Source organism: Poecile atricapillus, chromosome 18, assembly GCF_030490865.1.
Source record: "Poecile atricapillus isolate bPoeAtr1 chromosome 18, bPoeAtr1.hap1, whole genome shotgun sequence".
Classification (NCBI taxonomy): Eukaryota; Metazoa; Chordata; class Aves; order Passeriformes; family Paridae; genus Poecile; species Poecile atricapillus.
The window spans coordinates 2,921,012-2,937,659 of record NC_081266.1 but is presented as its reverse complement, the minus strand read 5'-3'; the positions used below and the strand labels follow the sequence as shown (position 1 = coordinate 2,937,659).

General features: G+C 36.2%; 1 protein-coding gene across 1 annotated transcript; it reads left to right on the top strand.

The window, feature by feature from the left end:
- Positions 1-231: 231 nt before the first annotated feature.
- On the top strand, positions 232-812 carry CAPZA3 (capping actin protein of muscle Z-line subunit alpha 3). The gene is given in 4 exon segments (XM_058852789.1): positions 232-367; positions 370-544; positions 546-694; positions 697-812. Coding segments are annotated over 4 exon segments (576 nt in total).
- Positions 813-16,648: the final 15,836 nt, after the last annotated feature.

The window sequence follows — 16,648 nt, the reverse complement described above, 5'->3', positions numbered from 1 at the left end:
TTGTGCTTCCCTTTCCTCATACTCTAGAACATCCTTGCATTCTGCCCTCTGAGAATGCAGCAGGCCCCAAGGTGTGCAGGAAGAGATTTCTGCTCTGTCCTCAAAGTCCCAGAGAGCAGTGACAGAAGGGCCGAAGGGAGGGTGTGATCAAGGGGTGGTCAGGGTGCAAAAAGGGCTGCAGTGAGAGGAGGGAAACGTGGGGAAGCCGAGGGGATTCAGCAGGCTCAGGGAATGGTGGGGAGTGCCAAGAAACACCAGGGAACGAGTGCTCCCAGCATTGTGCCCACCCAAACCAAAGTGCTGGGAGGCCACCCAAGCTCCCACTTTCCTGCTGGGAACTTCTCTGTCCTCAAAACCAGCCTGGGCAAGAGCAGCTGTCCATGTCCTGCTTTGAGGCACACCAGTATCAGCCTTCAAATCACTGGGACAGCCCTTGGAAATCAGGCTGGACTTACACCCTGACTCCATTTCCCACTCGTTTTACAGGAATTCTTCCCCAGGCAAACTGCTTCGAAGTTGCCAGCTTCCGTGTAGCTGTCAGCAAGCCTGAGTGAGACTCGAAATGTGACAGACCAAAGGCAGTTTGCCACAGATTTTATGAAACTTGTGAAAGCTGAGGACACCAAGTTTTGTATTGACATTCTGGAAAACATTCAGGTTTTGTCAGAGGATATATGGGGCGAAAATCTGTCGAGGAATTCCCTGTTACTCACACTTTTATGAAGTGGAATAAACTATGGAACAATCAGCATCTGAACACCAAGGTCTCCAGTGCTGAAGTGCCTCAATGCTTACTGAAATACCAGCTTTGATACGATGGCCTAAATAAAAAATGGGGAAAAAAGACAAAACGGAGTTGTTTAATTGATTTATTTCTGGATCACTCAGGAGAGTACAGAGACTTCCATCAGTCAATCACCACTTTAAAAATAATTCAGGTCTGCTGTGACTGGAAATAATTTGTTTGGGTTTTTTTTTTTTCACTTTCTTCATGTACTTTTTAAGTACTTTACCAGGAATGGTCAAAATGTCAAAGGCAGCACAGTGCTCCAGCTGAGATAGCAAGCAAATTCTTACTTTCCTTCGCAGTTTTAACCAAAATTATATTCACTTTTGTAATTTCACACCAAATGAACCATTGATTATAAGGAATCTAGTAAGGAAGATCAGCAAAGACATTGGGACATTATATCTAGATTTTTTTTTTCATTGCTACTGAAACCTTGTAAATTCAGCCTTCAGGCTTTGCTTGTGCATATATCTCTGAATCCCTTATATAGATACATGAACAAAGAGAAGATCAGGACACTGGAGGAATAAATTTCTTATAGCTAGTGCAGAAGATATTTCAGGACTGACCAGGGATGTAGGCTGGGTGTTGCAGCATTAAAGAAAAAAGAAATTATATTCCCCTCTCCCAGTATTTATTACAAAGGTCAAAGGAATGCATGTGATTTTGGTTTACTTTCAAACTATGATAGTGATTATTTCCTAACATTTATCACAGATTATTACAAATGCCTACCATCCTTGCTGTTTTCTGTGAACATAACTTTTAATTAGAGTTTCAACAGAAACAAAGTTTAATTGCAAGAACTACTGTAAATACTACACTTTAAAAAAAAAAAGGTGTAAACATTCAAGCATTATTCTTGCACATATTAGATGTTTTTATTGTAAGCATAAGATTTTGCTGTTGTTCATCACAGCTGGTGGGAATTGCAGTGCCACATGGGTCAAACACACCCTTTTGTAAATACTCATTTGTGGCTTTATAGATTCACTGCTGACTGGCCATGATTGCTCTCATTGTCTTGGTTTTAAAATGTCATAAAGAACTATGCATTGATATGGTTTCAAGGAGAAAAAACTGTGTAAAAATGGGCATCTTCAGATTACTCTTCTGATGACAAATGAAGATTTTGCATACTTACTGCCCTCTGAGGTTCCTTTCTCTGTGTATCTGGATATGATAATTAATATCTCAGGGAAACCAATGCAGTTGAATAGAGAGAAAGATGGAGCACAGAGAGCATTTTCTGTGCTCCCTCCGTTCTTCAAAGAGAGCTGCATTACCTTTGGGTCATTCTCTTTTCACCCCACAGCTGCTACTGAGATCCATCCAACACCAATCCAACCCTTTAGTGCCTATTTCCTGCTGGAGACCATTCAATGAACAAGCAGCTGTCTTTACATGAAATTTGGTTGAATAAGTGATTATTTCTTTATTGAAAGTAGGAGTAATTTTATTAAAAATGTTATACAATCCAGGGCTGCTATAGTGAAGATGGCTTATTGGGAGTGTAGTTTATATCTTTATATCTGCAGTACCAGAAAATAGAAGAAATTTTGGCCATAGATGTAAGTGCTCACAGAAACAGATATAACACTAGAAATTCTGGATTGGAAAAAAATCACTTTTTTCACAAATATTGAGCATGAACAAATAATAGGGAACAACAAAGAATGATGAAAAAGATGGAACAGTTAAATGACTTTCAGTTTCAATATTTATTCCACCAGATCAATCCCTTATGTGATATGATTTTGCAATACATTGTTTTGTTCTGTAGAATTAAATTCTCTCAACTTTAAATGCTGTTTCTATATAGAAAAACTGTAGCAAAGAGTGCAATAATAAAAAGCATTTAATATTGTAGTATCAGTCTATCAGTCTACCTTTACGAACTTCTCATTTTCTTTCAATTTCCTTTCTCTAGAAAAGAGGGGATCTATGAAACCAGAATTTGTAACAAAAGCTGCTCAGAAGGATGAAATTTCAGCAGAATAAATGTTCTGATCTCACTGAAAATGCCTACTCATTTTTTGCAATGCTATGAAATTAATTTGAAGAAGGTAATTACAAAACAGGCTTTGCCAATTTTCCCTCTACATTCTCCAGGATGGGCTTTGATTTATTTTATTTTATTTTATTTTATTTTATTTTATTTTATTTTATTTTATTTTATTTTATTTTATTTTATTTTATTTTATTTTATTTTATTTTATTTTATTTTATTTTATTTTATTTTATTTTATTTTATTTTATTTTATTTTATTTTACTTTATTTTATTTTATTTTATTTTATTTTACTTTATTTTTAATATTTTATTTTATTTTACTTTATTTTTAATATTTTATTTTATTTTATATATTTTATTTTATTTTATTTTTATTTAATTTTTTTATTTTTGGAAAGTGGAAATTTGAGGAAGAATAAACATTATGAGAAGCACCTGAAGGTGTACAACTCCATGGAAAACTTCACTGAACTTTTATTTATACATTTTTATGGCTCTGAATGTCTTTGAGACTTAGTTGCAACTGCTCCCTTTTTTGTCTGTAAGTGATTTTTTGTTGCATAGGGAATATGCCAACTTTCATTATTTTTATTCCTGAAATTGCCTCCTGTTCTCTCTAATGCATTGAAAACCATTCACATTCTTACAGCTGCTTGTGAACCCCTCTCTTTTATTTTTTTTTCAGTTCCCTGTATTTTAAAATTTAATGAAGGATTGACATGTATAATATATGTATATTTATATATACAACAAAAACAAAAATTCAAGTTTTCCATTGCAGTAAGGAGTTCAGCACACCTGGAATTGAAGCTCTGTCCTATTTACAGTTATAGCTCCACTGCTGGTAAAGGCTTGCTTTGTGCCTGCAAAAATACATTTTTTATATCATCAGGTATCTTTTGGTTCTTCTTGATCCTGAGTGGCCATGGATCTTTTTTACAGGGAGAAGATCACCCGCTCCATAAGTTCAGAATAGCTTTGGATAGAGATGTAATTCTCTTTCAAAATAAAATGGGAATTTTGTTAAAACTCTGCTCCTCCATTTTCAGGTTTGCAGACTCATTGGAATCACCAAGTTGGTACAAATGCACCTGAGGCAAACTGGCTCAAATTTTTCATTTCTGATAGTAATTTTGAATCTGTCATTAACTGTTGCTGTAAAGAAAATGATCATTTTTACTATGCCAGTAACATTAGAGTTTAGCTTGGACTTCATTGTCAGCTTATAGCTGCATTAAAATGAAAAGACAGCATTTGGACTGAATATTTAATGTTCATTTTAAAGTTTGCTTCATGTTTTGCTGCCACTACAGCAGGTGGAAAACCTATCAAAATGAAAACAGTGAAACAAGCTTAATGGTTACATTTTCAAATATATATGTGGAATTATAAACTAATTTATTTTTTGTTTCAGAATAGATAGATAAATCTGTAACAGGCAATAAAGACTCCAGTTATCTGTTGGCAGAAAGCAAAGTCTATCAATATTCCTAGTCACCAGAAGAAATTAATGTTTTCCTCTCTACATTTTTCAAAAATTCTTTCTTTGCTTCATTCATGGAACAGAAAAGACAATTTTTGTAAAACAAAACACCTTGCTTGTATGTCTTCCAGCCTGTAGTCTGTACTGAAATCTCCACTGTATGCCTAAATTCCCATTCCTTTCCAAACTGTGAGAAAGAAAAGAAAATATGATTTTAAAACAGAGGAAATAAAAATGAAGGAAATCCAAAGAACCTTCTGTCAAGTGTCTCTCTCACTGAGCTCAAACAACCAACACCGTGATGCTGCAGCTATAGTAAGACTAAATTCAAGGATTATTTTCCCTTCTACAGTAAGAATGGTTTAAAATGTTCCAATAAATCTGAAAAAGCAGATTTATTACATGCCAAGTGCAGGATATTTTCTAAGTCTGTATGTCAGTATGCCATTCCTGGCCAAATATTGGTTTTTATAGTCCTTTTTAATGAAAGCTGCAGAGTTATAAAAAATGTGGAGTGGTTTAAAAAAGTCACTATTTCAAAAAAAAAAACCCTATTTTGAGCTATTCAAAGCATAATATCCTGGGATTCTCCAAAGTTATGAGACATGTTTGTTACAGTACGACTTTGGGATTGCCACCATACAAAACTAAGGGAACAAGAGACAATAATAATAATAATAATAATAATAATAATAATAATAATAATAATAATAATAAAAATAAAAAATTACCCATGCCATATTAGATCATTAATGTAGTCCATTATTCTTGAATGGAAAAAGGAACTACTACACATCCTTAAATTAATGCCCAGAAAATATCCTGAGACACATTATTAAAGGGATGGACAGCATCTAGATTAAATTAGAGACAACAATAGTTGGCTCTTAAAACCTGAGGCAGGGATTAACATAATTATAATAATATATATAAATATATAATTAATATATATAATATATTGTACGTGTGCAAGGCAGCCATGATCCCAGATGAAACTCTTTGATAGCTGATGCAAGTTTCTTTCACAAAATGAAAAAGAATTAAGAAACAAGAAATTTTCCATCCTGGTTGAAGTTTAGAATTACAAACCTACATCCTCAAGCACGCTGCTGTGTTCTCATGTATGACAGCTTTCTTCTCTGCAAAGATTCAAGATCTACCTCCACAGATCACAGATGACAGATGACAGATCAGTGCAGCAGCCCCTGGCAAGCCTACAGCTTTTTAGGTGTGCTCATCTTCACTGGCAGAAAGCAAAGGATCAAAGGTCTTTGCTTATTCAGCTGTTCATTGCTTTTTCTTAAATATATTTTGTTTATTCTTAAACACAGGTTTAGAGGCCTGAGGAAGATAAAATATTGAGTATGGTGCTGCTCATGTAATTTTACTCTTACCTGACTTCTGAGACACAACCAGCCCACCAAGGAGTTAGACTTTAACCCAAATAAATTGATCAGGCCATACTAAATCCTACACATTTAACTAAGCTGAAACTATGAGTAAGTGTTCACAGTCATTCATGTTCATGGCTGGAGATTGTCACACGGGCTCCTTTTGGCATTAATCCTCAGTCATTCTACCTGGGCACATGGTGAACTGCCCATTTCATGTGGCTCATTTTTGTCCACCTACTCACATTTATTTCCCTTGTTTAATGTTTAATTTAGGGTTCTGTTGGGACAGGAGAGTATACTGAGGAACATATCCCACTATGGGAATTCAATGGCTGAAAGAGTCCAAGTTCCTCTAAAGGTTAAGAAAAATAAATACGCTACAAGCCACTTCTCTTGGAGTGGGGAATTGGCAGCTAAACCTCCTAGAGACTGGTATCGGTTAAAAAAGAAAAAAAAAGTTTCAATAAACGTCTTTAGTTTCAGATAGAAACTGTTTCTGAAACAAGATAATCAAAGCAAAGATGAACACATTTCTTGGTGGGTCAGGGGGGATATTTGTAGAGTTTTGTGAGTTTTACCCTGCAATGAAGATACTGTTAATAGGATTTCCTCTGAGAAACTCACAGAGAAGTAAACACTCCTGTACATGCCTGGAACAGCTGTGTTGTCCTTTATGTACCATTGACTCCATTGATCTTGAAGCAAATGTCATAGATAACTTCTCTTTAGAATCAGGCATGTTCCAAGCCATCGAGTTTCCTTATGCTGTTTTTCTTGCTTTATAGCATTCAACAGATGAGAAAAAGTGAGTTTTTGTTTCCAATTCTTACGAGTTCATTAGTAAATATCTTTTACAAATCCCTGTGATTATTTTTGAGAAGAAAGCAATTGCCAGCTCACTGAAGATATTAATTTTATTTAAGAACTATATTTCACACAAGACTTCCCTTTTTCAACTCACTTTAATTACATAGTCATTAGAGACAGATATGAGAAGCGCAGCTTATTTGAAGTATTTATTATTCATTCTTGTATTGTTAATGAAGTAATGCCTGAAGCGCATCTGCAGTAAGAAGTCACCTTCTTGTTCATCAGTTTTTCAAGTCCATAAAATAAATGTGATTGCTTCAGGTACTGTATTACATAGATTTAATACCATTGCTTTCCATATTAACATCTACATGCAAATTTATTCTGTTGTTCTTTCTTCAATAATTAACATTATCTGCTAATATATTCTTGCTCAGACCAGTTCCTTTAGTAATTATCATCCAATGCTGTATGTATTCACTGAGCAGCTATAGTTTATTCTTCCTTTTTCCATCAAAAGGTCATTTTAAAGACACATCCACAACATGCCTTCTATGATCTGCAAACCCTGAAAGAACCAAGCTGTTGTTTCAGCCCCTGGGCTGTAGTTCCATATGCCTAAATCCATTACAAAATCTGGATTTATATGAAGCCAATGAAAAACATAATTAACATTTTGGTATTTGGTGTGCAATAATTTATTTTCTGTTATCAAAGTTACATAGGCTGCCAAATGTGTGATACAGATTATGGGACAAACTGTGCTTAAAATGCAGGTTCTTTCAAAACAACCTGTTATTTCCCATGAAGTATTCATGGGAAGAAAGAGATTAAAATGCATAGGCTCGATTTTGCCTTCAGCTCTTTTCTGGCTCCTCTGTTTAAGTCCCAGTTCAACAAAGTGCTTAATTGTCTGATTAATTGCAATTATGTGACTATTTCCACTGAGAGGAGTAGTATGATATAGGTACCATGATGCTACAGTTGGTTAAATTTCATCATACAAAATGAAGGACTTGATAAAGAGGGTACAGAGAACAACAGAAATGTGCCCTTCTTTTGACTGTGGACTTTAGACCTGCCTGAAGAAAGTTGCTACAGACCAATTTCCAGTCCTTTGCTTAAATCTATTTTATGGCTTAATTTACACTATTCTGCTGCATATTTTTCTGTCTTAAATATAACACAAGTTGGTTCATTTTCTTTAAATTAATACTTCTAGATCCAGAAATGTTCTTAAAAGTCTAGAAGCTTCGGTAAATTAAATGCTAAGCATTTATTCTTGCTCCAGTCAAAAACACAACATTCAAGTGAAGAGCCTTGTCCATTTAAGCTCTGAGCAAGAGTGTTCAATGTCTCCTGAATTTGAGGAGGTTCTGTTGGAGGCTGAGACACAGAGTGTGGGCCCTTGTTTCTGATATTTAGTTCTAAGATCCAGAAAAACACTGAATTTCATGCAATATGAAATTTATGAGCATGTTTTCATGGTGATACATGAAAACAACTGTTAAAGTTAGATGGAAAAAGCTAAAAGTGTGAGTGTGTAGATCAGAGAGTTTTCTTAAGTCACTGGGTGAAAAAGTTTAGAGTTTAAGTTAATTTAGGAAGCAGAAGGCAAGATGGAGGATTTAGAATGTTGTTTCTTTTCCTTCTTTCTTTTTCATTTTCTTCTTCTAGAGGTTTTTGGGTAAGAGTAGGTGATTGGTTAGAAAATGCCACAGTGCATCACAGAGGTGATGGGTCATTGGGTCATTAAGAAAAATAATACACGTGTCTATTGTTGATTGGATAAGAATGAGTATAAAGATAAAAGAATTGCGTAGTTCAAGGCCATTTTGTGCCTTCAAAGCCCAAAGTGAGCCACAAGGCCATTCTGTACCATCAGAAGAAAATGAGCCAGATTGCAGTGAATTGAACTTGTGCAGAAAGTCTGGAGAGACCTGCCAAGTTTTGTGATAACATCCTAATAAACACGAGAAACAAGATCCTAATGAGCTTGAGAGCTTTCTTCAAACCCAGAGAACTGAGATAAGCAGGTCTCTCCACGAGGGAGGATCCCAAAGGAGCTCAGCCCAAAGGGGACTGAGAAATCCGGGAGGAAATAAAAATACAGAAGTGCAGCAGAATCAAGAAAGAGAAAAAAGAAACAAAAAAGAAAAAGTTGCAGGTTCAGCTGTGTTTTTCAACTCATTTTTCCACTGGAGTTCCCTTACAGCTGTAGGAAAATGTTCATGTGTCCTACAGAATGAGCAGTTTGTGGGCATGAATGGAGCAAGATCAGCATCACTCCTGACATAGCAGGGAAGTAGCTGGAGAATGTTCTGGTCATTTCTTCTGCACCAGGAAGATGTAAAAGCAATTTTTTTAAAACTTTCCATATTGCTTTTGTGGATTCAGAAGAGTGAAGTTCTGTTTCATTTCTATGAGGTAATTGACCATTGTGTATTGGGAAAGTAAATACATGAAGCAATGTGAGCTGATATTCTACAAAAGTGTGGGCTACTTATGTGTTTTCAGATGACAGGGAGGAGATTAGAAATTAAATTCATAATAAAGGTGAAAAAAAAATTGGATTTTTGCTTGCCATGGATCTTTAGTTTAGAATTTTAAGTTGTCCAGTAGTTGGGTTTTTTTAAAGCAAGACTTATTATAAGAATTTCCTATAAAAAGGGAATTTCTGCCAATTTTCTGAAGACAAAGGACCACACTAGAAGAGGTGAAAGCATTTGCAGATTTACCCCTGCAACAGAGTAGGTAATTCCAGTGTCTGATTTCTACTGATATTGGCACAATATTTTTATAAGCAAAAAGTTGAAGTAGAAACAAAAAGAACTCAATATATTTATCATAAAATTCTGCAGTCAAAAGTGACTTTGATGCTGTCTGTTCCTGTTTCATTAAGTTCCTCATAGGCAGCATAATCCTGATAATTTCAATTCCCTAGAAGAATATTCTCTATTTCATTTGCTTCTAAAGGACCGAATTATTAACCATGTCATATTGTAAAATTGCCATCTAAAGACTTCATGATGTGCTAAGTAGAAAGGGAATTGCCAGAGGCTGTAAGCTCTGGGTCAAAGGACAGTTGTTTGTAGCTCATTAGTATGATGTGGTGAAATCTGAAATTATATTAAATGTTTGTTTAAGATGTAATTAGTGAACAATTTATGCATTTTCAAGTATTCCATGCAGAGTCTCATGTAGAATCTGTAATCTCATATCAACAGTGGCAGAAATGCTTTCTTGGGTGCATTATTTGCTTCATTCAGAAGCAGGAAAACAATTTAAAAGTCAGAATATATTGCTCAGCATGTTTGCTTCTTTTTTTTCTTATTTCTTTTTGCTATTTCTCTCTTTACTCAGCTGTGCAACCCTGACTGCCAATATATGGTTTTACAGGAGAGCTCAATTCAGTCTGTTCTGTTCCCATTCTGCCTTTTGAAGAAAATTCAAGTACAGGCTGAATTAGCCTCATGGCTTTGGGCATGTGTGGGCCAGGAGTCATTTTCCAGGCTGCTGTGACACAAGTGCTGGGTACCTCAGAGGCTCCTGCTCAGATGCACAGGCTAAAGGCTGGGTGACCTCTTTCCTCAGTCTGCTGAGAAGGAGAATAAAGTCATCACACAGAGCACTTCATCTGGACTCCTTGTTTTGATGTCAGGGAGTGTGGCATGAAATAAGAGATTGCACTTTCTCCCAGGGAAGTTGGTCTTGGTGCTGTCTCTCCCCAAGCACACACATCACCTGAGCTGCAAGCTCAATTTAGTGGTTCATCCACCCCCTTCTTCCTCCCTTTAAAGCAAGATCTGGGTGCACACCTTCACACCTAACAGCAGAACTCTTCTTCAGTGTGTCAGGTGGAAAGGATTAAGAGCCTGTGTCGGAGTCAGAGGCATAGAGAGCGTGCCCTTATCTCTGATACCTGCCTCTGACATCCAGGAAAGCACTGAATTTCATATAACATCTTGAAAACAACTGTTAAAGTTAAATAGAAAAGCTAGGGGTGTAAATGTGTCAATTAGAAAGTTTTCTTAAGTCACTGGGTGAAAAAGTTAAAGTTTGGAGTTTAAACTAGTTTAGAGAACAGAAGACAAGATGGAGAATTTAGGGTGTTATCTCTTGTCCTTCTTTCTTCTTCATCTTCTTCTTCCAGAGGTTTTTGGGTAGTAATGAGTGATTGGATAGAGAATGCCACAGTGCAGCTCACAGGTGTTGGGTCATTGGGACACTAAGAAAAATAATTTACTTGGCATTTGTTAATTGGGTAAATGGACATATAAAGAACCTTGAGCAGGATCTTTTTTGGCCATTTTGCACCTTTCTGTCTTAGTGCACATAGCTCCTTGTACCCTGTGTACATGTAATGCTGATAAGAGAAGAATAAACAACCAAGTCCAAACAAGAAAAAAATCTGCCTCCTTCTCATCAACTTCAGTTCAAGGGGAGAAAGAACCTAACCACGAATGCCTAACAGAGACAATCCTGTTTTCCACCAACACACCAAAAGAAAAGAGCTTGGCAAATAGCCTGGTGAATGAGAGTACCCACATCTGAAAATGAAAGAAATGGAAGGAGGCAGAAAAAAGTCTAAGTGTGCTGGGGGAGGAAATAGTGTTTGTCCTTAGAGTACAGTAGTGCCTGTTTCTTTAAAAAGACTCAGAATACAGTAAATGAGGGGCTGATATGCTTCTATCAGACTGTTGAAATAAGGATTTTGGATAGCCAAGTGTGAATCTACATTTGTTTGGTATTAAATCCTTCTAAAATCTTTGCACAACTGATCTTGGTACTGGGATATCCAAACCCTGATCAGCCTAGTTCTTGAACCAGATTCATTCCTGCTCTGCCTGAAGAGCTAAAACCCAGGCTAAGGAGGTTCTATGCACTATGGAACTACTGCAGCTCAGCTGATTTTGGAATTCATGTTGGATCTCTGAGAGAATCCCCAGTTGTGCTGCACAGTACAACTGACATTGCAACCTCTGGGGTCACTGCAAACTGGTTGTGGCCATGAAATGCCCCATATAGGACAGGACAGACCTGCCAAACATATTTCAGGGGAAGAAAAAAGCCTATAGTTGCATCTAAAATATAAAGTGTATGTGTGTATATGTATATATATAGATATTATAAAACATAAAGAGCATGTGTGTGCATATATGTACACACTTTGAGATGAAATAGAGCCAATAAAATTAGAAGACCTAAAAATCTCTATTGAGATATTTTATGTATATATTTATAGTATGCTCTAATTCCCATACAGGATGCAAGTTGCAGTGGCTAATTCAATGTTTAATGCTGTATCATTGAACATTCAGTCTATGGAGATTCCAGGTAACCCTCACAAGAAATAAGGTCGTAGTGGAAGTAATATTTGAGGAATTATTGAAAAATAAATATATCTAATCAAAATGAACCTGAGTGCACTGGGTACATCTGTATTATGCTACACATGTCAGGATAATAAAAGCTTTCCTTTGAAAGAAAATAATATAATAATTAGTTGACAGCTAAACTTTTTCCCTGGTTGCCAGATAGTTTTACAAATATGCAGTTTAAAATAGTGACTTAGCTACTGTATCTAATATAATTATAGAACATTGAAGGTTTATACACAGAATTCATTGGTATCTGCATACTTTTTTAAAAAACAGCAAATACTGTGTTTTTCAGTATTACAGCCTTGGAAAATGCTATCTGATCACTTAAAAACTTGGACAAAAAACAGTTTTGATTACAGGTCACTGTAAATATCTCTAAAAGTGGAGTTATTATGTATAAACTTGCTATTACTCATGATAAAAATCTATCTCACATTAAATCTATCCTGCTCTCATACTTAATCTGTTCCTACAAAGACAGTATTTATACACATCAGGATTGCTTTAAACATAATATTTGATTTAAATTTTGTTATTTATATATAAAGAATATTGAAATGCCTGAGTTGTGTCAAATCAAGTGAAATATCACTGAGAGTAAATGTTGCTAAAAGCTTTCAGACTTAGTAAAGGCTTGTGTATGAAATGAGTTTTGTAGCTTTGACAATGCCCATGTAAAAACCTAGACAAAAGGTATGTAACTATTTATTAAAGACATGTTTATCCTGCATAAAACATTACAATAATAATATATAATATATAATATGATAAAAGGTCCTGAAAAGAAACATTACTTGTACCACTATATTCCTGTACCCTGCATCCATCCTATGGGAAGCCCCATCCTAATGAATTGCTGCAATGCTGCAGAAGCACCTGCAATTAAATACACAGAGCAGCCAATACAATTTGGCTTCTTGAGCAAGGGCAAACAGCTTCAGGAGAATCAGTTTCCACCCATGAGGGGAATAAAATTGTGCCAGGTCATAGCTGAGTCTTAGGTGGGAGAGGAATGAAGCCTGCCCAGATGGACGAGGTGGAGTTCATAGTGGAGAACTTAATGGTCACAGTCCCACAAGTGCTGGCCAGGGGGGAGGTCTTCAGACACTCCACCAATACTGAGCAGATTGTTTCCAGCTTTAGGAAGAATATCCCCTGAAATTGCATCTACATGACACTGAGCAGGCAGAAAACCTCTCCTTTTTTTTCTTTTTGGTACTCCTTTGACAGCGAGCTGCACAGCCTAGAGAAGCGGGAATTAAGTGAATTATGGTGCACAGGGGTAAAAAGCTTGTGAAGGATAAAAGAGGGATGACTAGAGACCAGAAGTTAAAACAAGGGGAGATGGAAAAGGACTGGAAGAAAATGGATTTCATAGAAGCAGACTTGCCCATAGCTCTGGAAGATTATTCTGCATTTTGCTGTGGTTCAGCTTTGAATTTATTCTGCTGATTCTATATAATTCTAAAATTCAATTCATAATAACCTCCTATTCACTATAACCACCTTTCTTATGGGTATCTCCTTGTGTCAATACTATCTCCATATGTCAATTTGCTATGACATTTTCCTTGGTTTATCAAAGTGACAGACATTGCACTCTGCTTCAAAATGATCTACTCTTATGAATAAAGAAATATCGATATTTTCCAAGGTTTCAGAATTCTTGTTTTGATCCATTGCTCTTTAAAAATTGTGTCTAAATTTTCTATTCAACGAAAAATATGTTGAAAGCAAAGCAGTGAGATGTTTACCTTCACGTATTTCTACTTTCTGATACACTCTTTAACTGCTCAATCACACATTAGTTATTTTCTGCTGGCTTGGCTGGTGTGTTGGTTAGCTTGGTTTGCACAAATGTTCTCTTTTTTCATTAACTTATTTCATTCACATGGATGAATTTGGGATACAGTTTACACTTTCTCTTCCTTTTGACATGTTAAGAAAAAGAAGAAATAACTTCATTTTGAGGTGGGCCACTTTTAAAATAGATTAAAGAGATTGTTATTGCTGTACAGCACAACAGAATAGCACAACTTCGCATCTCTGACTTCATCAGCAGACTATCCACCCCAATTCACTACATGTGACTGTTTATGTCGTTGTGTATTTGAATGGTCACTGCAAATTTTCATTTCTGTCATCAATTAAATGGAATATTGCAGATGGAAAAGAAATGAAGTTAAACCACTAGACTTTCAGAAGCTCACACTCTCAGCTTTTAAGTTATTGGATGTTGGTTTCCAGTCACAAGAAGATGGAATATGTTTCAGGAAATCGATTTTGTTCTCATTTAAGCCAAAGGACCTTGCTATTGCTGCATATCCTGCTCCTTCTTCAGAAAGATTTATTACAAAAGATATAGAAATTCTGATGAGTTTCCCTGAAAATCTAGATTCCTTGAAGGCAAACTCTGTAGTGTATAACCTCACTGTTGTGCCAGTGTCTTATCACAGAAATCCCTAAATGTTGCTGCATGTCTCCTCTGTATTAGTGGGGTCTGTATTAGGGCATTCACAGAATTGTGGAATCTTCTGCTGTACTGACTGTGGCTTTGGCTAAACTAGAAAAATCTATATTCCCTCTAGAGATTAAAATCTAAAACCTGTAAAGACTGAAACATCTATTTTACACAGTGTTAAAAACCACACATAAACTTCACAGATTGTTAGGTCATGCACTACAGCAGAGAAGCAATAAGTTCCCTCTTCTCTTTTAAACAGGTGAGCTAAGTAAAACAAATTTTATCACCACTATATGCCTTGCTATGCTGCCAAATATATCCATTTAGGGACATGGAGGGAAGGAACTAGAGGTGAAGCTACACTCTTTACACAGAATAGCACGGAGGCAAAAGTTATCACAAAGAAAGCAGGGGTGCAGCCCCTGGCCCCAGGTCATGCTCTGAATTGCTGTGAAGCTCACTCTGAACTGATCAGCAAGCTGCACATGTCCACCCTGTGCACCTCTCCTGCTTTGCCAGCTCCTAAAGGGGGAAGCAAATGCATGAACTCTGACCCCAGCATCGCTTTCTGCTGCTGTTTCTCTGCCCAGAAAGTAAACAAGGAGTAGGAGTGCTCACAGAACCTGTCCATGGGATTTGATTATATACTGGAGGTACAGCTGAGAAGTCTCCATTAGTGTTTGGGAAAGGTCAGCAGTAATCAAAGCTCAGAACTCTTAAGGTAGGAATATATTAAAAGCAGTTACTCTAATCATTGGTTGCCTTGACAAACTGGAAATCTCTGGCCTTTCTTTTTATTTTATCTTATTTTTGCAATTAAGGATTGCTTCTGCTTTTGTTTGTTTTGGCACACAGAAAGCCACCTTCTCCTGAAATACCAAACAAATGCTTCTAAGAAGTTGGCTATCTGACATGATTAATTCTTACTCTCCTATGGGGTTAGAATATTGCAATTTGACTTACTTTGGCCTTGTGAACCAGAAAGTACAGGGAGGGGTGAGAAAATCCTGAGATATCCAGAAAATAATCTCGATTTTTTTCTGCTCTCTGATACCTGGGAGACAGGAATTTTCATCTTTAACAGGACATAAATAATTAAATCACGATTTTAAACTAAAGGCTGAAAAGATCCTAAGCGTGCTCATTTTTAGGGAGGAAGAAATGTAATCATTCCAAGAGATTATATCCCAGAAGTCAATAATTTGTCACTAAATTTCAGCCAGCCACCAAATCTTTGGAACTATATACTTCAAAATGTTGTATGCTCACTTATTATTGACAGTCACATATCAAATAATAACAAGAATAATATATTTCCTGTCCTTAAGGTTACCAAAGGCCATATAAAATGCATGAATGTCTTCCATCAACTTTTCAATTTGTCAGTTCCCAAGGGTTCCCATACAGAGTATTTTTTTTCCAGCTCTGCTGTCAAAGTGGTGAATGGGTCTCCACTATTCATAAGGCAAGTGACATCATGCTGCCCTGAATACTGAACAGGAGGTCAAAGCAGAATCTTAATCTTGTTTTTGTCTTCCCTTCCCCTTTTGCAGCACCTCTGTGCCGTGAAACAAAGTAGGTTTAGTTTGTGGATCTTTGCTCATCAACAATAATTCAAGATACAATTTCATTTCAAGATCTAAATACAGAGGAAATCCAAGATAAAGTTAATTGAGAACCAAAATTAGTTAAAGGAATAACTCTTTTGAGGTTATATTATATTTACAACCCAGCAATTATTTTGTTCACATTTGGTTTCTCTTGAAAACTTTTCCTTTACTCCTGTCTTTTTTGAGAGGTCCTCAGAAGTGTTGTGGTGTGGTGATGGATTTGCATGTTTGAAGTCTTGTTTGTTGTGATTAGTCATCAAGAACTCACTTGTTGATAAACATGCTCTGTTTCCCTTATCATAACTCATCTGATCAGAGGGATCATTTCTGCTTGAGAGAAGCTATCTCCATTTTATTCTAACATAAATCATGTTTATGTTGAACTCAGACATCTTAAAAGCATTCTACTTCTCTTCCCTGTGTCTTTCTGACTCACTCTGACTGTATCCCAGTAAATTGATTGTCTTCTCTAATTTCTTTATGGCATCTCAGATTTATTTAATATGAGAATCTCTCATTTTTCCAAGGAAATACGGCGTTGATTCTCTTGTATCATCAGCCCTTGTCCCATAATACATCACACTTTACTAGATGCAATCACTGTACTGCAATCACTCTTTCACAGCCCTGATTCATTACCCTAAAATTTCTAATTAAACATATTATTCAGTCAGTTTTACATCAGAAATTGTCTGTTCCCT